The sequence below is a fragment of the Macrosteles quadrilineatus genome, unplaced genomic scaffold, assembly GCF_028750875.1.
Source record: "Macrosteles quadrilineatus isolate MER2022 unplaced genomic scaffold, UCM_ALF_1.0 Scaffold_3__2_contigs__length_128488019, whole genome shotgun sequence".
Classification (NCBI taxonomy): Eukaryota; Metazoa; Arthropoda; class Insecta; order Hemiptera; family Cicadellidae; genus Macrosteles; species Macrosteles quadrilineatus.
In genome coordinates, this window is record NW_026542596.1 from 33,343,924 (window position 1) to 33,368,105 (window position 24,182).

At 31.4% G+C, this 24,182-nt stretch overlaps 1 protein-coding gene across 1 annotated transcript in view; it reads right to left on the bottom strand.

Moving 5' to 3' along the window:
- Window positions 1-18,291: 18,291 nt before the first annotated feature.
- LOC128989859 (gamma-aminobutyric acid receptor alpha-like) overlaps window positions 18,292-24,182 on the bottom strand; it is an 81,423-nt gene continuing 75,532 nt past the window's right edge. The window contains exons 6-13 of the mRNA XM_054411945.1: window positions 23,753-23,835; window positions 22,801-22,935; window positions 21,631-21,783; window positions 21,245-21,378; window positions 20,467-20,589; window positions 19,731-19,814; window positions 19,221-19,308; window positions 18,292-18,614 (exon numbers count right to left, since the gene is read on the bottom strand). Of these exons, the coding sequence (XP_054267920.1) occupies window positions 18,352-18,614; window positions 19,221-19,308; window positions 19,731-19,814; window positions 20,467-20,589; window positions 21,245-21,378; window positions 21,631-21,783; window positions 22,801-22,935; window positions 23,753-23,835 (1,063 nt within the window). The 3' untranslated portion in view covers window positions 18,292-18,351. The remainder of the gene's footprint in view (window positions 18,615-19,220; window positions 19,309-19,730; window positions 19,815-20,466; window positions 20,590-21,244; window positions 21,379-21,630; window positions 21,784-22,800; window positions 22,936-23,752; window positions 23,836-24,182) is intronic.

Below are 24,182 nucleotides of genomic sequence, written 5' to 3' on the forward strand. Positions count from 1 at the left end.
CACTAGTATCGTTTTGTTGCGTAAAACGTCGTGTTAAATTAGCATTTACAAAATTAGCAAGTAAATGTATTTTGTTGGGCCCGTAATTCAATTTGTAATTCTTCGACGAATAAGATTATTGCTTCCTCTGTATTGTGTGAAAAATATTAAATATGTAGTATTTTTTCTATTCACCAAAAATTTAAGATTATAAATAAAAATAGTGTACCTGTTGCTCGAATATTCATTAAGGAGTCATCAACAAACCTTTGAAGTAAATTATCACAGGTACTACTGACAGCGTTGTTTCAAACTGGTAACCAAAGTGTCGATTTCCAATAACTGATAAAACGGCCAGACTAGCTTTGACGATAGCACGTGACAGTTCAAAGGTATGTCACTAGATTGCTTTATATAATTCACTGAGCAGGCTTTGCATCCAACTTAACACAATCAAACTATCGCACACAACAAGTCAAGTACAACAAGTATAAACAAGTCTGCATTGTAAATGACCTATTAAAGAGCAATACCTTTAATGGAATCGAATTTCGTTTCGATTTTATTTGCGTCAGAACAAAAGTTTGGAACCACAGATCCCCAAATGTGTTTTTAATCCAAATCATGTCAGATGTGGCCCGTGTGACATAATGACGTATACTTGTTAAGTCCAAGAAGAATTATCTTTGTTGAAAATGCAAGTTGAGAAGAATTTAGACTCTTTTATTTAAAAATGCGAATAACGATGTCGAGTTAGATATAAAGAAATAAAAAAAAAACACACAAAAATGGAGAAAGAACGAAATTATTTCACCAGTGTTCTTCACCACCAATAACCGTAAAAAAACCAGCATCCTTAAATTGAACAAAGAATTATTCATGTATTCATGTAGAACGACATTAATAGAGTTTTCTATATAAACGATATTGTGATGCCTTGATATACTCACGTAGTACATGCGATGGATGAAGTGCCCCCCCCCCATATCCCTGTGGCATACCCTTTCATGTATCAAGGAAAAATACAGACTTTCCCTTCATATAATGGATGAAATTCATTTTATATTGTGGTAGCATATACGATGGAGAGAGTACTCTATAGAAAGGACATTATAGTGATAGATGTGTCACATCCTTTTATGAATCAAGGGATATTCATAATATCAAATTGACAAAAACCTTAAAATATACAGATGCAATTTAGAAAGAATAGATTTTTCGTAAGAAACTATACAGTGACGGCTGTGTCATACCCTTCAATGTATCAAAATAAATTCAGTTCTAATGAATGGAGACCGTGATATATTCAGTAAGTATATACGATAGATGGAGTGCTCTATAGATATATTATGATGGATGTGTCATCATATCCTTTCAGGTATCAAAGGAAAGTCAGAGTGTCATATGGACAAAAGCCTTAATATATTTAGGCACCATATACAAAATAAAAATTGTTCTTAAGTAAAAATACTGTGATGGCTGAGTCATATCCTTTGAAATATCAAGAGAAATAATTAATGTACCTAACGGGATGGAGGAATTGATACGTTTATGTAGCATAGCAGATAAAAGTAGCAGAATAGTAGACTAAGCAGATTTATACTGTCATTACTTTGCTATACACTATCATGTATAAAGTAAAGTTATTATTAAAACTTTTTATTAGCTCGCTTTCTTGTCCGGTACAAATTTTGCAATCAATTTTATACTAACTTCCCGATGAGCTACAGACTTGAAACTTGAAACATAGCTCACAAATGGACGACAATGCAATATTATATCATTTAATTTTCATATTTCACTTGGGCTACGCCCCATTAGGCTTGTTTTTATTAGCATCACTTTCCTACAAATTTTAATATCCATTTTAAACGAAGTTCCTAATGAGCTAGAGACTTGAAATTTGAAACATAGCTCACAAATAGATGACAATGCAATATTATATCATTTAATGTTCATATTTTCCTTGGGCTACACCCCGTGGGCTTGAAAAAATGTAAATATATCAATTAATTTAAGTCAGCTGTAAATACTTAAATTTGACAGTTTGAAGAGCAGAGGAGGTACAGGTTATGCGTAACAAGAGATTCTTTACAAACATTTCGAAATAAAGAAAAACAATCTGATTGCAGATATAAAGGTGTTTGTTAATAATGTCAATTGTTTTTTATTTAGCATTCTATAAAGTAATTAATAAATTAAATAGATTGATATATTTATAGTTAGTAGGTAGGCCATACATTCAATCTAATACATAATTATATGCAAAGAAATTCAAATAAACCTTAGATTTCCCACATCCCTCTGTCTTAATCTGATATTGATGCCTGAAATAGATTTAACATCCACAAACATTAAAAACTAAAACGTATAAAATAATTTATAAATAAAAAACTTGTATAAAACAAAACGTTTTTAAACTCACTAAAAAGTAGAAAATAATTTATAAATATGTGGAGAGTATAAATACTTGTAAGATTTAAAACGAAAAACGTGGGGTGCATGCAATTGATAATAATACATTAGTTCAATAGGTGAAGGTAATTGTAAATTATATATTGCATGAACCCCACGTTTTTCGTTTTAAATCTTACAAGTATTAAAACTCTCCACATATTTATAAATTATTTTCCACTTTTTAGTGCATTAAAAAACTTTTTTTAATTATAAATTGTTATTTTTGTTATTATTCTAATTATACCATAAATATATATTTTACCGTTTTGTAATAAGGGCACCAAGATATTCAAAGTGTCAATATGTTTGGATGTTAAATATTTTGGATAAAAAACGCATAATATATAAGTCATTAAAAAATATTACAACCAAGGACTTAAAAGTAAATAAAGTAGACCAGAAGTGTTGTTGTTGTGGTATAGTATTTAAGTAATACATTTATTTTGCAATTGACTGTTTTTTTTTGTTTTTTTTTTTACTACCAAGTTTTTGGTAGCCATTTCATAATGTTCGTCATTGTTAAAACCTAAATTGGAAAAGAACATATTTTTGAATTTTTTTATTTTTATATTTTTTGTTTAGTAATTAATTCAAAATTAAATGTTTTAATACTTTACTCTTAATTTTATATTAATAGTCTTTGCCAGACTCTAGGCCTATTACCAAACAGTAGTTAAAAATAACAATAAATTAATCAATCGGTTTTTTGTTATAAATAAAACGCGAAACTCTGTTTTACAGAGTTATTGTTTCAAAATAAAATTAGGGTTAAATATTTCTTGGATGTAAAACAATATGATTCCTTAAATGTGTACATTAAAAATGCACATTCCAAACCAACCTTAGCGTTACTGTGTTATTATACTGTATTTATTGTTCATCACATTTAATCTTGAAAATTACTTATATCATGAGTAACGTTTTTCGAAGTCCTAAGACACATTGACCACGTAAAAACGATTACTAAAATAATTTACCTAGTGTTTCCTGTTTTATAATTTAAAACCATTACAAATATATCATCAATAATATTAGTATGATTTTACTTTTGAAAAATTGTTTAGGAACGTAAATTTTGTTTTGAAAACTGTTTTAGTTAAAACATTTTAAAATCTAAAATAAACCTTATATCAACTATAAGAAAATAATATAATTTTTCCATGCATGAAAAGAAAGAATCCCTTATTCAAAAAGTATAAAGGTAAGGCTAAGCAGGGGGAACAAAGGATACAGTGTAACATGTCCTGAATATTATATTCAAGCTTACCAAGGTATTATAGCCAAGACAGGATAATAATGGGAAATATATTCTAAGATGGTATTTAAGACCGGAAAATCTGTTTAACTTTGAAATAGAATTTTATAGTGGCAATTAATGATGAAATACATAAAGTTGTCATCAGAAGTTTGCCGAAATATCACCTTCCTTGGTAAATCTTGTTCTTTGACCACCATCGCAGTGCGGCATCGCTACTTACCATTGTCTAGGCGCAATTTAACATGCACAAACGAATTCCTTACAAACGAACTTAACTTTTTAGATTCATACTGTAAAAATACAAAATTATTAAATCGATGAGAGGATGCTTCAAAAGGCTGCAATCGACAGGATGCATTAAACACATTTTTTTATTTAGTGCAGACATTTTTTTTTATAAAATGTATCAACTCCATGTTTACTGAGTTCATGATTTGTGTTATATTTAATTCGCATACAAATGTTATGAATGCAAGGGCCACAAATAACTCTCTAATTCAGTTGTCATCAAACACTTTTAGATAAAGTTTGGAAATAAAGAATAACAATATAAAATACTATGTAATAGTTAATTTATTTTTATATTGACTAAGCTTTTATATTGATATAGCTGCAGTTCTTTAGTTATGTAATTATTCAGTATTTACTGTGTTGAGTAGGTTTGAATTTAATGAACTACGCAAACAACGTTAATCATAGGGTGTTTTATGCATACCTACTTAATATGGAGCGACCTATTTGCATACTAAAGGTGCGTATAAAAAATCAAAAATCCTCAAGGTTTGAACACCTACTATTATTTAATTTTTATAACAGAAATCACATAACATCTGTATAAAAAGTAACCTCTGTAACATCATGTTATAAAAAGTTATACTCGTACTACGCTAAATTGGGGAGCGAGCTGGCGTAGTGGTTATAGCGCAGGACTTTAGTCCTTGAGGTCCCGGGTTCGATCCCCGCCAAGTCACCAATGGATATGTGATAATGCCGCAACCCCTAGGTCTAGCCTGAAGTAATGTGAAAAACAATCCCAGGCTCGTGCCTAGCGTCCTAGGAGGGGAGAAAAACTACGCTAAATTGAATCTACGGGACAAAAGCGTTTTGTTATCTTCTTGTGACAAAAATATAACAAAAAGTACACTTTTATAAGGTTTTTTTAAATGGATGAATAGCTTACGATATTAAAAATAAAATCAGTTGATAAAATAAAAATAAAGTCTACAGTTTATAGGATCTCAATAATTTCCATAATAAGGTTCATTTTCTGTGTTTGAGTAGATTTAAAATTGGAATAACAAACTTAAAAAGTGTCCCACTTTCTAACCATGTATTTATTTATGTACTAGTGAACCTGTGCGGCTCAATGCCCCGCAAAATAACATATGAATTAAAAAACAAATTCATCGTGTTATATTTGACTCGACGTCGACAATTAAATACGGTAGGCTAATAATAAAGCCTTAGAAGGGAAGCAGTCCAGCTATTTTCTAGCTGTATGTGTATTATAAATAATAATAATGTGTATAACGTGTATTGTAAATTAATAAGGGTTCAAGTTCACGTATGTTATAGCGTAGTTATTTTTAAAGATTTTTAAAAACACATTTAACAAAACATTTAATATATCAAACTAGGCAATATATCAAATAGGCCTATGTAGCATATTTTGAGGGTCATAAAATGCTGCTTGAAGAAACCACTTGAAAAAAAACCACTAAAAACCAAAATGTTTATCTTCGAAATCAAAACATATCGGACTCACTTGTTCCAGTTGACTTTACATTCTATTAAGTTGTTAACCGCTCTGATAACATGAAGCCTTGTGCCATTAATGATACCCTTTTTATGTATTCCTCATCAATAAAACCACTACCCCCTTTTATTAGTCTAATCTGTGTCTTGGCAATCCACTGACATCTATATTTAAAAACTCAGTTGGATTTTCTAGATGGGTGTCTCCGCCTTCCTGTTTTCGAGGACCCACTCTTCTCCCCCTTGCCATACTGACAATTAATCACCGAACTTGTCAAGTTCATGTAGTAATTCATTAATACTGTTAGTTTATAAATAAAATTAGATAAAAGTTACTTAGCTTGGAGCTTTTCATAACTGCAAACTCAAAATACACCCACAAGTAAAAAAGAATCAAGTTACAGTATTGTTATAAAAAACTATGTTTGTGTAACAACATTATCCACATGAAGTAGATGATTTGTTTGATTTGTCGATCAGCTGTTTGGTTTCAAATTAAATAATAATGTCAAAGATTTGTGATTTAAAATACATAAATCATTATAGTACCGTAAAGTTTTCTTAATCATGGTAACTTATTCTCAACCAAATTTTACTATTCCCAGCATTAAAATAAAGTAGTAAGATCCATTATGAGTAATCTTTAAGGTACACAATCCTTGATTGAAATGTAGTATACATGAACAGTCATAATACACAGAAATTATTATGTAGTAGACTTTGAATATTTTCAAGTAACAAACATATGTTTCTGTAAATAAAAATTATCTCCCCATGTTATCCTTATGGAGAAATACAAAACTTTAAAGGGCCCCAGGGCCTCATTCTCTAATTATTTACCTAAAAAGAAAGTTTCCTGCACAACTTCACGTTACGCTCTTTTCAATGAGACCAAAAACATGTCAATCGATTCAGTAGTTTCGGAGGAGTAATTGTCACAAAAATCCTGCTTGCGTATTAAATAAGTACGAGAGGTCGTCCAGTGGTCGAAACTCGACCAAAAATAAAATGTAATGTACTCACTTATCTATTTTCACCCCACACTGTAAATAAAACATGTGATTGGAGTTTCCTCCATTTGTTTTGATTTTCTGTTTATATTTCGTTGTTATTTCGTAACCAGCATAGCAACGCATAAGATCCATGTTAATTTTTTCAAATTTTTAAACTCATTTTTTTGTGCTTATCTTTGAGCCTATTTAAATTTATAAAGGGATTCTGCACACCTACAGGAAAATAGCTTTCCAACGGTATGCGTAGATTTTCCCTACGATTCACACGAGCTGAGAAAAAAGGTTTTAAAGAAACATGCTTGCCTATTAATATATAGATAGATAATATAGATTAACAATACTTGGTAGATTATTAATAAAAATCGTGTAGTTTTTAAAAGTAATTTCACCAGATATGAATGCCCAAATGCATTAGGAGAACTAATTAAGGTTTATTAGGATATTTATTTTTTTAAGGATACATATACGATTGAAACCCCCAACTAATTGTAATCTGAAAATTACAGTAAACAGTAAATTGAATTAGAAATAAATTATCTTCTAAGAGGATCAGCTTACAGGTTCTTATTAATTGAACATCCTTCCTCTATCCTTAAACATAATTTCAACGAACATTTCTTGGTTCCACCATTGCAGTTTTACAAAAATATATTTCTTTACTATGCCATGTTGAAAGGATATTCACTTTTAAGACTATCCATAACATTGCACGTAAAAATGTTAGTTTAATTCGTATTAAGAGTAGGCCTTATGAGTTTTTATTTAATTGACACACTAATTTAAAATTTGGTTTTCAAAGTACAATGAGCTTTTTCGTTGCAATTACCATCCATTCGCAGTATTATTAGGAAAATAGGAAATTACAGTTCTACCAATTATAATCACAACAAAAGCAAAGAAGTTAGCAGAACTTCAATAAAAGGTTTAAGGAAAGTTATCGTACTAGGTACAGTAGTACAAGTGTACATTTTCTTTACCAAATATTACAACTGTTACGATAGGTCAATTAAATAGAATAGTGGGTAGTTTGATGTATGGAATGCAACTAATCATTCGTTGGCACCATGTGGCCTTAGTATGGCTAATTTTAACACAAGACTTTACATGACTTATAGCTTTAAATAAACAACTATATTCAGCTCTGTAATATTTTGGAATTGTTTACCATCTTAAGCCATTGTGTTGACAAATCTTAATAATACTATATTTTGTTGTATCTAATTATTTATGAATGATTGAATCATGTGAGAATAAATGTGACAAATCATGTGAGAATTAAGAATTTTATCAGACTAACAATGCATTTGTTGTTTTAATATACAGAAGTTAAAAACTAAAAGTGTTTTATATACATGTACTAGCCGTTGTACCCGTGCTTCGCAACGGGAAGACAAATCAGTTTCATAATCATTGAAATAGATTTAGAATAAATAATATATCATAGTCATCAAGCTAGTTGTTTTGTTATCCGTACACAACATATTAAAATATAAAACTTATAGTCAAATTACCAAATTATTTTACATACATGAATTACAACTCATTTTACTATACTGACTGGTCTATATAATAGGCATTTACTAGATTTACTACCAAATTATAATTCCGATTTCGTTAAAAAGATGCCATAATAACCTTAACGACTGTTGTATTTTTTGAGCATTTGGTAACTAAAGTTTTTATTTTTATTTTTCTTAATGGTTGTCAGTTGAACGTTCTAGCTACACGGCTATATAAATCCCTTCCACTTGGCCCAACATATCTGCATATCACATAACACTAAGGATCCTTAATACATCTTGACCTCAATCTCTGGTGATTGCTCTTAATCAATCTAGCACAGCGTCATTACATCTTTAATGGACAAAGTTGATTATGACCATAAAACTGGTAACACACCACTAAATTATGTAGCTCTAAGTAGCAGTAGAAACGCAGTTAAAATTTCAATTAGATGTTATTCACGCATAAGCATGATATTTGGGTCGCAAAGTTTCTAATGTCTTCTTGTTATAAGTCTTTTTGGTCCCTTTATGTTTGTTTATATTTCAGGGAGGATTTTATTTCATGATATTTGTTCGCAAAGTTTCTAATCTCTTCTTGTTTTTAGTCTTTTTGGTCCCTTTATATTTGTTTATGTTTCAGTGAGGATTTCATAGCTTACTGTGTTTTATGTCGATAAAGCAAAGAAATCAGGTTGATTGCTTAAGGGTTATTCAATTTAATTGTTTAGAATTATTGTTATAATTTAGATAAATATTAAGTATTTACTACTACCTAGTACTAATTTGTACTAATTATTTTCTAATTAGTTGCTAAGAGAAAGGATAAATTTGAATAAAACATATACTCGAACTTATTATTGTATTTATTTTAAGGGCTTATAAATCGATGTTGAAGAATTAACAGATGAAAAATGGGTTCCTTATGATTCCAAAAAGAATAAAGGCAGGTGGTTAAACTAGTAAATATTCAAACGACCTTGAAAAATAGTTGTTCATTGTTGTTTGTTTCATAAGCTAGCAACACCATACTTAAAATAATCCAAGCAAAAGTATAGCAATACATTAAATTTGTAACCAAAAGGAGAGCTTAATAAGTTCTTGATTCATGCATTAAAAATGACCTATTCACGAGATGTCTACAACGTTACCATTGTATATTGAAAAATATGTAACAACATTAAACAACAACAAACTGGTCGCTATTCAGACAACCAATGGATTACGTTGGAAACAAAAAAGCCTTTGACCGCTAAAATTGTAACAACATTGTTAGTGTCATTTTGTTGTAACGTAATTTGGAGCTATTAAACAATAAAACCACGCATTTACAAGATCCCAACAGATATAAGTTGTTATAAGCTTAACTAATTGAAACAAGATTTAATTAAGTTGTCCATAAGGTAGTTATTTTCTTGAATTATTTGTAGTTTGTCTTCAAACTATAATGTTCCAGCTACTACCATTTTGCTGACTTTATTTCATACCAAAAACATAAAATATTGTTTTTACTATAAACCTAATGATAAGATCGTTTCTTCAGATCTTTAAGTAATGATTAAAAAGTGAGATTAAAAGATCAGGAAATTAAGTATTAAATGTGATTACAATATTTTCAACAAAATGTAAGTGTTAAACCAAATTCTTGATTATGACTCAGTTACACATATTGTAGCGCTGCATTAAATGTTTCACTGTTGGTTTAAAGATAGCTTAATGTGAAGAGGCTACAAAGAAAATGACCTTGTAAACGTGTTCAGGACAACTCTACATTTTTCCACTCGAGGAACTCAACATCTGTTGAACTTTCAACATTTAAAACATTAAGTCTCACAACAAAACTATCAAACTTGGATACGGTTGAAAGGACTAATTTATAAATGACTCTTAACAAAAATTTAATGGTCCGTATTATTGTCGTATATAAAAAATACAAAAACATGAAGTAAAAAATGAATGTTAAGCGTATACTTTTCTTAGGTGTTAAGACACTGACGATGCAATTTGAAGATGGAGGATAGTTCTTTTCTAAATGAGACTTGATTACCTAAAATCTAAAAACACACGAAATGTTAATAATAGATTTTAAAGGGAACTATGAAAGTGATCTGTCAAAATAAATAATATACACATTTAGAATGTTTCTTCTTTTTCGTTTACCAGTACAAAGGAAATATAAAAATCATAAATTTAACGAAATTATAACTTTTGTAAAATTACAGATTTAAGATTACGAGTAGTAAATCTTGAGTAGTATATGCTGCCTATTCTAAGCTACTGGAGATGAGAAACCCAATCTAATTTCAACCGTAGTTAAGTGGTGAGTGATTGAAATCATTCAGTCAACAAAATATATTCCTGATCATATTCTTACAATATGTGCCAGTTATCCGTACAGTATTTCAATTATTTAGTTTAACAGGTTTGAAGCCATTTAAAATCTTAAAAGTTACTACAACGAATTGGTTGGTGTATTATTCCATCACGTATTATTCTTTATGTTTACATTTCCAATACAAGAACAAGTTTGATCTGTAATATTGAAAGGTAAAGGTAACAAAGGCCTCAATCTCTTGAAGGAAAACTGGAACCATGAATATTAACAAACTCTCCTGTCTTTGACATACAAAGACTAAGATTAGGTTAAATATGCTCTTTAAGAAAGTTGTAAATCCACTAATATTATTGATTGTATTTTAAGATTTAAAAGCGCATATTAGTTCAGTTAATGATATCCAAATGTAGGCCTACTTAAAAAAAAGGAACTTTAAATAACGATTTTCGTATAGATTTCCTGAAATAGTTGTTAAAAGTTATTTGTGCAACTAGTGAGCAAATTGAGCAATTGCATCACTCGAGAGAAACCCTTACTCAGGAATGGTTTCTCGAGTGAGACAACTGCAGTTTGCACTCGAGTTGCACATTATATTTTGCCTACAGTTACCATAAAACAAATAAATTGGTAAAGAAACGTAACATATTTTTACACAGAAGTGAACTTTTAATATGACATTTAATGCTGTGACAAATTCAACAGTACAACAGCTGACCAGCTGATTTACAGCCAGTGCTGCCAACGTATTTCGTGCGCATACGACCTTGTCTGCATGTTACGCGCTCACTATTTCGTGCCTTCACGTTGCAAATCTGGAGTGAGACAAAGTAATTAGAGTGAGACAATGTTAACATTGTCTCACTGATGAGCTAATTGGCCACTTTGCTCTCTCAAATCAGTGAGAGAACATGTACATTGTTAGGTAACTCTAGGAAAAATAATTTACATTTATTTTGAAAACCGCAAGGGGACAGAAGTTTTGAACTATTACATTTTTATGGAAACATCCTAACAATTTTATGAATAACTTACTTTGTATACTATACCATTTTACCTGTTATTAAATAGATTATGCCTTATTATGTCACTTTTTTTTCGTGATTATTAATAGGAGTTTCATGTTGCGAGTGTTTGATTCTTTTCATTTAAATCATTTACATCCATACTGTAAATTTAGACATTATGCTAGCGATGTTAAGCGTGAAACATAGTAAACAGGTTGACCTTGTTTCATACTATTATTTAACAGGGCGTTCTTACAAAAACTAACAAACCAATAAAAACCACTTTTAAAATAACAGAACACAAGTGAAAATAACTATTCATCAATACAATATAATGTATTGTCAGCTAGCAATAACCTTCTTGTGGTGTAAAACATCCAATAAATGTCAATAAAAATTATTTATTTAGGTTAAAAATTACCTTTATTACCTCCCTCGACGTCGATAGGTAGAGTCAAGAAACTAAAAATGTATATACATTTATACAATTTTAGTTTCTCCATAGTATTGCCAAACGGCTAATTCATAATAAAAAATAAACTAGTCAACCACTTTTAACAAAAACTTTTAAAACTTAAAAACTTTTCTGTGAATAGTGTCTGAATAGTTTATCATTTACAAATTTAGGAATTGAAATCAGAGATGCGGTTACAATTCAAAACTTGATCCACTTCACTTAATTCACTGATGTTGCTTACTAGCGTTGCTTTAAAGCGTTCCGTTTAGCTTCGTGTTTAATTGATTTGCGTTTAACAAACGTTGGTAAGTTAATGAATATTGATTTGTCCGAAGATGAATTCCCAGAATATAATATTGGAATGGTGGTAAAGTCACTGTGTAAGGTTAGTATTTAGTCAATAATGAGAAGATTCTCTTAACCTTTATCAATAAAAGTCAATAAATATTTAGTATGGAAACTAATTCACTCCACTTAAACAGCTTATACTGTATTTTCAAAAACTACTGTGAGTGCAGGGCCGAGTTCCGTTTGCATAACACGTTGACGAGGGTCATCTTACAACCTAGGGCTTGACGGGGTTGGGATGCGGAATACTACCCCCCGGAAAACTACCCCCCCCCAGGTGAAACGTGACATCACGAAATCTGCCATCGAACCAATATGGGAACCGTGTCCGCGACTGGAATACTACCTCCCCCCCCCCGATGAAAATGTGATTCTATGTATGAAAAATAATTTCATACGTAATAATTATTATTGTAATTTTGATTGAGTATATGTCCAACCGGAATACCACCCCCCTGAAAAGTGTCCCCCGATGCTCACGGGAATACCATCCCCCGGAAAACTACCCCCAAACATTACGGTCAGGTTGGTCTCGGAACCCGGGGCATTATTTTGAGGACTTGTTCTTTGTTATTGCCGCTTGGCCGCGTGCAATAAATCAACTGCTGTTGGGGAAAGAAGTTGAGAGACTTGAGTTTAAAGCACCTCCTTCCACTAATACCCTTCCTCTGAATCACTCTTGCGCTCTGGGGAGTCAACGGCACTCGGGCCCATCTGACGGTTTTGACAGTTTATAATCCCCTCGGTGTTAACTTGTCGACGTTTCACCTACTAGGGTTGGCTGCCCTAGTTTGAACATAAACGACAAAACAGTACGCTTGAAGCAAATCAAAGACCGCAACGAATAGATAGTGCATACTCATACCGATTGGGCGCACCAAAAGTCCAACTGTAGCCCAGCTCCTGAATTTCTACTATCTTTCTCTACCGATCAAGAACCTGAAGTCACGCGGAGGATGAGTCACATGGTCTCCCGCTAGCCCACCGTGACCGGTTGCTGATAACCTGAATTGTCCCCGTTCTTTTCTTGTTGCGAGTTTAACGTGTTTGTTTGTCGGGAACCCTTTCTTTAGTTTTTGGATTTTTTCTCAGAAAAAGGCCAATTGGCGGACCTCCAGTTGTTTACCTATTGCCCGACTTTATCTGTACCGATTTATATGTATTCCTATTCAGTAATAGTTTTGCCAGCATTTTAGGAAATATGTATATGTAAACCAACTCCTGTTCTGAAAATAAAAGGTTTCAACTTATTACAAGATTCCCGTACGTAGAACGGGCAAACAGCTAGTTCTTTAGTAAGAATTGTATTGACTCGACCTTTGAAGGGCTGTAGGTCATAGCCCTTAGAAAAAACGTAAATTCTAAGGAAGTTCGACAAATCTACACACTATCCCCTTTAATTTGAGACATAAATCTTCTAGATCGGTCCAGTAATGACTGAGAAAACAGACTTACAACTGTGTATTAAATATATAGATTATAATGCAACAAACCGTTTTTGAAAACTTGTTCTATTCCAAAGTTATGAGGGCTTTTTATAACTTTATTTTTAGCCATTTTACCATTGTGCATTTACAAACTAAGACCATAATCTGAAAATAGTGCTAGATAAAGAAAGGTATACACCACCAGTCATTGTCGACCTATTTTCACTTAGTTATGACGGATGTAATTTTTGAGGCCACTATCTTGGATCCGCCATTTTGAAATGTGATAAATTATTTAACATATGAAAGGGGTGTTGTGGCCCATCATTTCGAATTACTTTTTTAAGCTGAACTCAATTCCACGATCCGTTTTTCATTTTCATATTTTGATTTTGAAATATTGACATTAAAATATATATATATATATATATATATATATATATATTTTAATATTTCATAAAGAAAACTGACGAATAAACGATATTTTTTACAATTCAAACTAATGGAATGACTTATTGTGAGCTATAGCAACTTTGATGACCCATCAACTTGGCCAGCAACAAAAAATAAGGTCAAAAATAGTTCTAGTCACTAGCGCATTCTGTGACTGGTCACACAACTACTTTATTTTTTTACAAAAAAATGCTACAGCGGGTCCATATAGATGGGATGTCTACTTTAGTATCCAATAGTCAATGGCCATACACTGTTTGAATCATCAGAAAGGTTCCCTTAATGGACCAAGACTTGATATATTCAGAGTAGATAGGATGACAGGGCCTGAATAGAGTGATTCACACAAATGATATTGTGACATATCATATCATTGGTGAAGTGAAAGTCAGTATGTGTGGGGGATTCATACAAATTTAAATGGTGTCAAAACGACTTTGGCATATGATTCGTCATACAAAAATAACGAAAAAGGTTTGTATGTAAGTATATCCGAAAATGCCTATTTACCTAGGTAGCCACCATTTTGTTTGTTTTTTATACATAAAACTTTATATCTTTGAATTTTTCCAGCTGAACTTTGAAAACTTGGTATTTATTTTTAAGTAGAGCAGACCTACGTTTGAAAGAAGTTAAGTTGGTGGATTTGAAATTTTAAAATAAATAATTATATGATAGGTTACGTACCTTTTAGTTCGTCTTCAGTCCTTATTATAGTCTAGGGTGACTAGTTTCGGTTAAAAAATTACCCATTTTCAAACCCATATCATCAAATTGGTTGGTACATAAATCCCACTGAAGTTCGTTATAACTCATGAATATACGTCAACACATAAAGTTCACACATTTATACTAAATAATGGCCAATAATATAAAAATAGGAAAATTTGCCAAGAGGACAATTTTAATTTGCATTAAAATTTCATTAAAAAATCTAATAACTAATAACTGATAGCTGAAATGTAACTTTTTAGTTGTAAAATGATGCCACGCTACTTAAGGTGAACCACGTTGCCATATTTTACAACTTAAAAATGTTCTTGACATTTATTTATGAATTCAGCTATCTCTTATTATAAGTTATACAAATTAAAACAGTAGCAAAATACAAATTTATAATTGGACCATGTTAATTAATATTATAATGCATATCTCTACATTTTACAAATACATACCAGTTTAATTTAAATTGGTAGGATAAATTCAATAATAAAAAAATAATGAATAAAAACAAAACTACCTGCGGATTGAGTAAACTTGCAATTTCGGACATACCTTTACACATATGAAGTTTTTCTTCCTTTTGCATGACAAATCATATATCAAAGTATATAAAGTATATAATGTCCGAAACATGTCACTTCTTTTTTATAAAATATAATATTCAGGGTGCTCAGTTGTACTTATTTACTTAAATATTTAAAGTATATAAGTATATAAAGTATGTTTTTATATCCTGTATACTTGGATATAAAAATATACGACAGATGCTGAATGATGCTGACTTATGCTACATTGAAGGAGATGTAATTAATATATCAAAGCCTTACAAAGTATTTTTTACATCCTGTATACTTGGGTAGAAAAATATACGACGGGTGCTAAAAGATGCTGACTTACGCTATACTGAAGGTCATGTAATTAATGTTTCATACACTCTCGTATAAAATAAGAATCGGGGTGTCTAGACAACCAAAGTATTTTAATTTAAGTTTAACACAAGATAGTGGAAGGTGAATAGATTGTTGTTGAGGACGAGAATTCCATTTCGCCAGGTAAAAAGTAGTAAACAATTCAATACATGTTACTTTGTTTTTTATTATTAACTAGCGTATACCATAGTTCTTTGGTAACTTAAATATATATTTTATGGCAAGACACAGTAGGTAAATTATGTCTAAAACTTAAAAATATTTTTTACGTTATCAAAAGCATACAAAATATTAAAATTTTCAATCATGTAACTATGTCATAAACTCTTCACAATAAACATAGAACATTTTTTAAGTAATACATAGGTTAATTATGACCTATCAATAAAATTGGATTAAGTGTTATTTTATATTATAATTTCCTTTTTACAATCTCACTCACCATTATAACGACACACTTTTCATAATAAATATAAAAGAAAATATAGTTAGAGTTTTCCTTATCATACAACTATTTTACAATAATTATGGCTTTAATGTTGAATTTGATTCTACATTCAGCAGTAAACTATCCGTAAAATATACATTCTAATTTTTGCTCACTAACATCTAGCCTAAGCACTGTAATTCAATGTATAGGATTGATATAGGATTTCAAAAAAAAATTAAGAATATTGCAATATACTTGTAATACACAATTAATTGTATATAGAAGTGATGAGCTCTTAAAAAAATAATTGTAACAAAATATCACATTTATTTGTGAATTCAGGGGAGATTGACAATCTTTCTAAAAACAAAGCTTCGTCCTTAAAATAATAAAGTAATTTTAAAGCATTAATTAAATTTTCTAGTCTGCGTAAAATCATTGCATATACGAGTAGATCAAGTCTATTGAGATCTATCCCAAAGATCAGCTTATGATCCAGTGGAAATGAATCTAAAATAGTTTCATTTAAACCGGATAGAAAATTACAAATATTGAATTATGACCTCTAATTGCGAATACAGTAGAAATAAAAACATGTAATCAAGCTCTTTTGAATATTTGTAACCATGTTAAATATTTTATTCAAAATCAAGTGATTTTCTACAACCTGTTAGTGTGTAAATAACTTAGTTTATAGTGATTATATTTTTTGGTAATGTACTTATATACGTACACATTTTTTATCCAGTATAAAAATAATTTAAATTTAGTACTGTAAAATATCTACAGAGTGTGAAATTCATTCACTAAGAATTTTTATTTTATAATGGTCCCATGTATAATTTTATTGAACCTTACATGCTTTTAAAACTCTTTTAAATATATCATAATCATATAAATTATTTAATCAATATTGCATAATGGTATACTATATTGTTACAGTTATTATTGTATTCTATATAATAATGTCATAAACATCTAAGTTTCTGCAAAAGCGAGTTATAAACTATGTCATAAATTCACAACCATTTGTATAACAAAATTACATTCGATTATCTCTATTATAAAAACTTAACCTTTTCTAAGACTACTTGTTTCATTACGTATATAAAATATGTCTATAATAATTAGTTATATACACAACTTGCTTCTTTCTTAAACATAAACCATTGAATCTTAAGCTTTATTAAAATATAGTTTAATACTTGGTATATGTTTAATATAAAACTGTCCTTCTTAAATGTTTTACGTTATTTTTTAAATTAAATTCCATAGACCACTTATACAACCCCTACAACACTTTTTGGTCAATCTATTTTATGATAGATTGTAAAACTTAAATATATAATATAAATATCACTTAAATAGATCAAAATCGATCATGTATCTGAGTAATTATAAAGCAAAACTTAGTTTTTCCTACAAATATTCACCAATAAATAGCTTCCTAAAATAACGACGCATCCCACCAAAATTATGATTGGATTTTCAATCAGCAACATCGCCTATATTCTTGAAACAATGATGGATCGAATTAAGTACAAAGATAAAAATAAATCGCATATTACTATTTTGGATGTGTGGGGATTCCAATAAGCTGCCCTATCTAAAGTTCATAAGTAATGTATTTTAATGATGCGACTTTTCTTAACTATGGAGTTTTAGAAAGCTGCAAGCTAAACCTGTTTTGAAATAAATGTCACAACCATATTGTAGTATGTACTACTATATGTTATATCATATACCCTAATATTTTTTTCTAGCATAAAGAACATTAGGTTGAAACTAGGTTGTTTCTCACGATTTGTTATAAGTAACTTTTTCATTATTTTAAAATATATTTCGAATGTTTTGGTTAAAACTGCATAATGCGCTTCTGGATTTGAAAGAACTCCTACAGTTTTCAAGTATTATACGTTGTAATTAGCTGTTTTCAATAAGCAGTTTTTGACTCGCCTACCTTTCGAGGGCTAATTAAGATTAATGTAATAATTAGGAATTATGTTGTGTTAATTGTTTGATTTTGTTTGTGTTTCTTGCCTTGAAACTACGCAGTTTCTGCTTTTGATGAACTCCTACTGTTTTCAAGTAAAATTCCTAGTTACTATTTTAATCTTAATTAACCCTAAAAAGGTGTACAAGTAAACATTTGATTGAAAACAAATATTTACAACATTTAATACTTGTAAACGATAGGTCTTGTTGCAACCTAGTTATTTTGAATCCTCAAATTGATACAAATACTTTTCTAGTCTTATCATTACTTTAACATTATTGGTTTTCACACCGCAACATCAGTTCTTAGTGGGATTCTCTCACTCCTACTCAAGTAGGCGTACCAATAGCTAAGATTGATGGCGAAGAAACAGACTGGGAAAAACACGCGGGAAATTCGGTCTATTTTGGAGACAGAATTAAACCTCGGCGTGCGCTTCTTGCGACGATGACCTCGAGGGTGGAAAGTGATGGAGGGCCGCTTGGGCGGGGGGTTGTAGACTGACTCTCTGCACGGGGAGTGGTGAGTACTGCTGGGCTTGGCGCAGCCTGCGAGGCAGAAGAAAGTGGTAAAGTTAGAGAATTAATAATTCTGTAACCCCAGATTATGCCTATGATTGTTTCAATTTTCTCCAGTTACATGGGTCTCAATGGTTGTGTGGACGAATAGGAGGCAGAACTAAACTGAGACATGTACCTAGCACATCGCTTGGTGTCATGGTCCATTTGTGCTGCCAAATAAATCGCCGACTCACTAATATTCTGGGTGCAATAGATTATTCAACTGCGACCGTTTTTTAAACTAACCCTTGCGTTGTAAAAACCACTATTAATACATGGTTTAGGGTGCAAGTGCATACACTTTCCTTTACATCTAACTCATTCATTCACTCTGATAAGCTTTAAACTACGATTAACCCACAGAATAAATCTTAGTAAATTAAAAAAGATTTCAACTTTACTAGCTAAAAATTACTTTAAAACTCAAAGTCCATGCCTATTATTTTCTCTGTCTAGAGGTGATGATTGATCATTAGAAAACCTCTAGCTTCAGACGTCAGTCGGAGTTTTCACCAGCATTTGATAACGCTTCTGGCATAATCTATAAGCTACTTAAACAAATGAACATGCAATAATTGTAGTTCGTTTTCACACCTAAGCAGGATGGAAGTCCACTGGTCCAAGAATCTCTGTGTCCTCGGCCACTGATTGAAGATATGTCACACGCAGAGAGTGGGATTACCTGAAGCAAATTGAACATTCCACGATTAAATTGACGATTAAATTTTCTTTTAGCTTGATATTTATTGGAATATATGGTAGTTGATCAACATAGCTAGGTATGGGTGTGAGTGCATGCAATCTAGCGAATAAGATTGCTTTCTCTAAAAGATTTACTATGCGATATACCTAGTTCTGTTAAAATGAAAAATACTTTGCAAATAACACTTATATTAATTGTTGTTTGCACACAGTTATTTTGAAGCTCATAAACATGTTTATTTTATCTTTAGTCCTTAATTTAAACTTAAAGGCCTTTGGATGTTGCCTTTCTATATTGCATGTTTGTAGTTTTTTCATGACTACTCTTGGGCTAGACTTCACAAAATATATTTAATGTTTTGCGGATTACAATTCATAAAAAAATACTGATTAATCACTAACCTCCAGTAGTCTTGTGTTTCCATTTATTGTAACACTGCGTCTAGGTGCAACACCACAAGAGCTGGACTTTCTTCTCCCAGCACCCTCCTAAATATGGATACTTGTTAAAAGATCTTGACTAAGGCTACTAAGAAACTATCCACGAAAGTTGACTAGGTACACATCAGAGTTATTTTAAACTAAAACAATTTTATATGTTTAGACTATACTTAGAAGGAATAATGTTTTAATGAATAAAAGGGCTAGGGACGGTTATTTATAGCACGTCAATATATAATGTGATTACGTGCTCGTACGATAAATATTTAAGGGGTTTTTAAGCTTCGGATTTAAAAAAAAATATGATTGTTCATTTGTTAAGTAAAACATATAACACGTTTTTAGAGGTTTATTTGCCAAACGTAGGTTTACGTTGACAATTCCTGAAATGTTTAAAAACTATTTTATGAAATTAATCCATTTTCTTCTTTTCTTCCACATATAGTATCTACTATTATAATTACAAAGTAAAAATATGAAAAGTCTGTTATCGAATGCAGTAAAAATGGATCAAAGTAGAGCATAAAGATTCCGATACTTCTGTTACCTATATAATATTATACAATAAATGAACACTATCAAACATCAAATAATAAACATAGTTTATGTTTGCACTCCTATTTACACTCATATTGTATTCATGACTTTGTTTAAACATGTACCTAGGTGGCGTAATTATAACAACATCTGTCCATACCATAGGCTCAATAGTTCTTCTGGTCGCCCAATCATCTTCATCACTGGAATCTGATGAACTCCAGTCTACGCTGAAGTAACACTCGCCACTGCCGTACTTGGTGAAGTAGTGCACCAGAGCAAACTGTAAATAGTACACTGCCTTTAGATTAGTAAAATATGTAATTAGTTTCAAAAACTTCAGGAAGAAAGAGAATATTCTCGTTTAGAAAGCCAAGCCAACCAAGATTTCCGACGCAATTTGTCATTGGGCTTATTAGTGATACTATCAAATAAAATATACATTGTTCAATGGTGAATAGTCTATGGTTTTGACCGTTTACTCACAAAAATCATAACAAAATGCCACCGGTGTAGAAAAATGCCGAAGATAAAAACAAAAAACTAATTAAACCCACCAATAGTCAAACTCAAAAATAAAAATAAGAACGACATATTTATCGAATTTGGTCTACTTTCAGTTTTCGACTGTATAACATAGATACAAATTACCATAATTGCAAATGGATGCTGCAAGAATATTTCTAGCCCTATTAGAAATCTAGAGCCTGTTTCGTATTTTCACCTGTTATTTTCAATGCCAATATAATGGTACATTGTAAATTTAAATCGTAAATGGTAAATTTGGGTATACTATATAGTCGCTAGTCATATTCAATAGTTAAAACAACTGTTTAACTTGTCGTAATAAATGTAACGTTAGTATAAAAGCAAGACTAAATAGCATACATGTATAAACTGTTTCTTATGTTGTAGAAATAAAGCTATGTGACACATACCTGTATGATTGTAGCAAAGATGAAACCAAAAGAGAGGAATACGAAGAAGTCCAGCGCCGTTGGGTACGGGACTTTGGGAAGATCTGTTCGTGCCTCTAGACCAAGGAACGTCATGGTCAGCACCGTAGTGATACCTGGTCAAGGAGCAATGCGCATTATAGTTCATGTATAGATAAAGAGTATAGGCAGTATAGTTTGTATGATGGATCCTGTCTCCTGGCCCTCCATCTAACTGGGATTGGCCAATGATGTAATGTCTGGGTCAGTCCCGGTTAAACGAGGGGCTGGGAAACAGGTTCCAAGACATATTTCTAAAACATTACTTGCCAAGAGACATAGTACAGAAAACCAATACTCATCGGACTTGTTGTTAATTAATTGCTCACCTAAGGACACTCTGTCAGCTGTAGCTTCTCTATTGAGCCAGAAGGACACCCAGGATAAAACCACCAACAACACACAAGGTCCGTAAACCTGTATTAGGAAGTTACCCATGTGACGTTGAAGGTGAAAACTGACCAGCAGCATTGAATATTCGCCTAGAACATACAAGTTGGTGTGATCAACAAAAGTTTCAGGTAAATTTTGTTCTGACCAATTCGAAATCGAGTTGAGAAAGCTTAGTAGAAGAGAATAGTGGCAAATGAATGATATATTTTATTTACTAGGACGGCTAGGCTCTAGGACTGGATCATTTATCATATTACATAAGGCTATGCTTAGGGGTAGCGACATTATCACTTAGATAAAATCCATTGTTAGTAGGTGGCATTTGAGCCCAGGACCTCAGGGACCGAAGCCACAAGGACAGTTCATTACGTATCGATAATAGGTTTAGTAGGCGTTGCTACTTCTAACATAGCGATTCATAACTGAATTTTAAAGTTATAAAAGTTATATGTGTGAAAGAAAAATATTACTCTAGAGGTTCATAGGGCAGTTGCTGATGATTAAAAACATTAATCCAGGTTATAAATTGTTTCTTTAACTGAATTGAGTGGCAGGATAGTATAAAAGAGACAACAAAAACTCCAGCTCATGATCGAGGTTTTATAATTATTTTTTATAAAGGAACTCATAAATATTATTTCAACACAAACATAAGCGTGGCTGGCTTAGCATTTCCTCATCAATAACCACATACAATTATGATTAACTAATTTCAAATAAAAAACCTTTCCTTAAAGGTGCACAAATCTCATAATGATTTTACACATAGTGCAATACAAAATATAATATAAGATTAATTTCTTGCCAAGAGACATAGTACAGAAAACCAATACTCATTGGACGTATCGTTAATTGCTTAGAATAAATAAATGAACGATGTTAGAAATATTCTTTAACTACGTACACTTAGCCTTTATTACTTGGTAAAACTACGTTCGTGCAATACGTGTTACTCTATATAATCGAAGGGTCTCAAAAAGACTTCTAAGATGAAATTAAAGATAATTGAGCCTTAAAGTTCATTGAGCATAAAAGAAAAAAAAAGATAGAAAAATGTGAAATAAATTACAATAAATAATCTAAAAGTATACTTGCGATGCGGGTACCCGACTTAAGATAGTCTGTCTGGTTGGCAGCAGGGGTGGCGATGAGGTCGAACTGCGACAGTTTCATGTCGTCTGCTATGGCCACCTGTCGCTTGCCGTTCCATACGTACAGAACGTCATTGACAGTGTAGCCAACTGAGGAAAGTATAAAACCATACAGCTTAGAGTATTTTTTTGGATACTGATAAATAAAACAAGTTGAAGAAATAGATTTTTTAGGTTAAATAATTGATAAGCACTTATCCTGGTAAGACCACGTACACATGTCTCCGCAAGGATTAATAGAAGGATGTTTGCACTGAACAATATGTCTCATCTATGTAATAGCCTATCAGTACTTTGAAAACAATATACAATTTTCTTATCCATAGCCACATTTCATACGGTATACCTTTATAAGGAGCTACAACCAAGAAAAATCTTATTCGAATCCTAAAACTGTAGCAAAGGGTAATATTAACAATGATGGGACTAAAGCATGACGACTATGTTAAAATTAATTTTAAAAAAATTAAAATACTAACGGTCTATGCCCAATTCATTTTCGAACTGCTCTCATTGCCAAGGAAAGTATACCGGATGACGCACAATTATGCTATGATACAAGAGGAAAAGCCCAAAGAGAAAATAGTCGCAACCATCTTATCTTTTCCAATAAAAAGCCCACCTGTGCCGGAAAAACTTTCTTGTGTTTTCTTTCTAATAATTTAAAACCATTGGCAGCACCAAATTTAAAAAATAATTACAAAATTATCTTATAGAAATCTCTACTTACTCCATTAAAGAGTTGTTTCAACAATCAGCATAATTGTTTTTTATTTATTTCAATTGTATAAATATTGTAATGTTATCATATAACAACTTAATTCACTCGGCTAAGAATCTTGACAACCAACTATACCGTATACTGTATTAAGTTTGTAATTTTATAAATTCAATGTATATGACTCACAGCTTCCGAACTTCAGAGGACATCTTTGAGTGTCCATCGGAAAGTTTTCAAGATTCATTGGGCAACCGGCCTTTATTGTTAACCTAAAACACAAGCAGATATCTTTCAGGAAATTGAAAGTGACAATACCATTCACTATAATTTATAAAACTACATAAAACACAATAATATACACCTTCATATAAATGCACAGGAATGCAAAGAATATAACATGAGCAGATTGTGTTTGTAACCATTAGGATCCATAAAGGCTAAAAGTCCTTTAACAAATCTCTCTCCGTTTTACTTTAACAAAAAAAAAACCATTCATTGTAAACCTCTTTGTTGCAGGGACAGTAGAGCTACCTTTTTGTAATTTTAACCCTAACGAACCTACGTACGTTCGTTCCTTTCATGTTTCAATCAGTGATGGAGTGATGGCTAGTGTAAA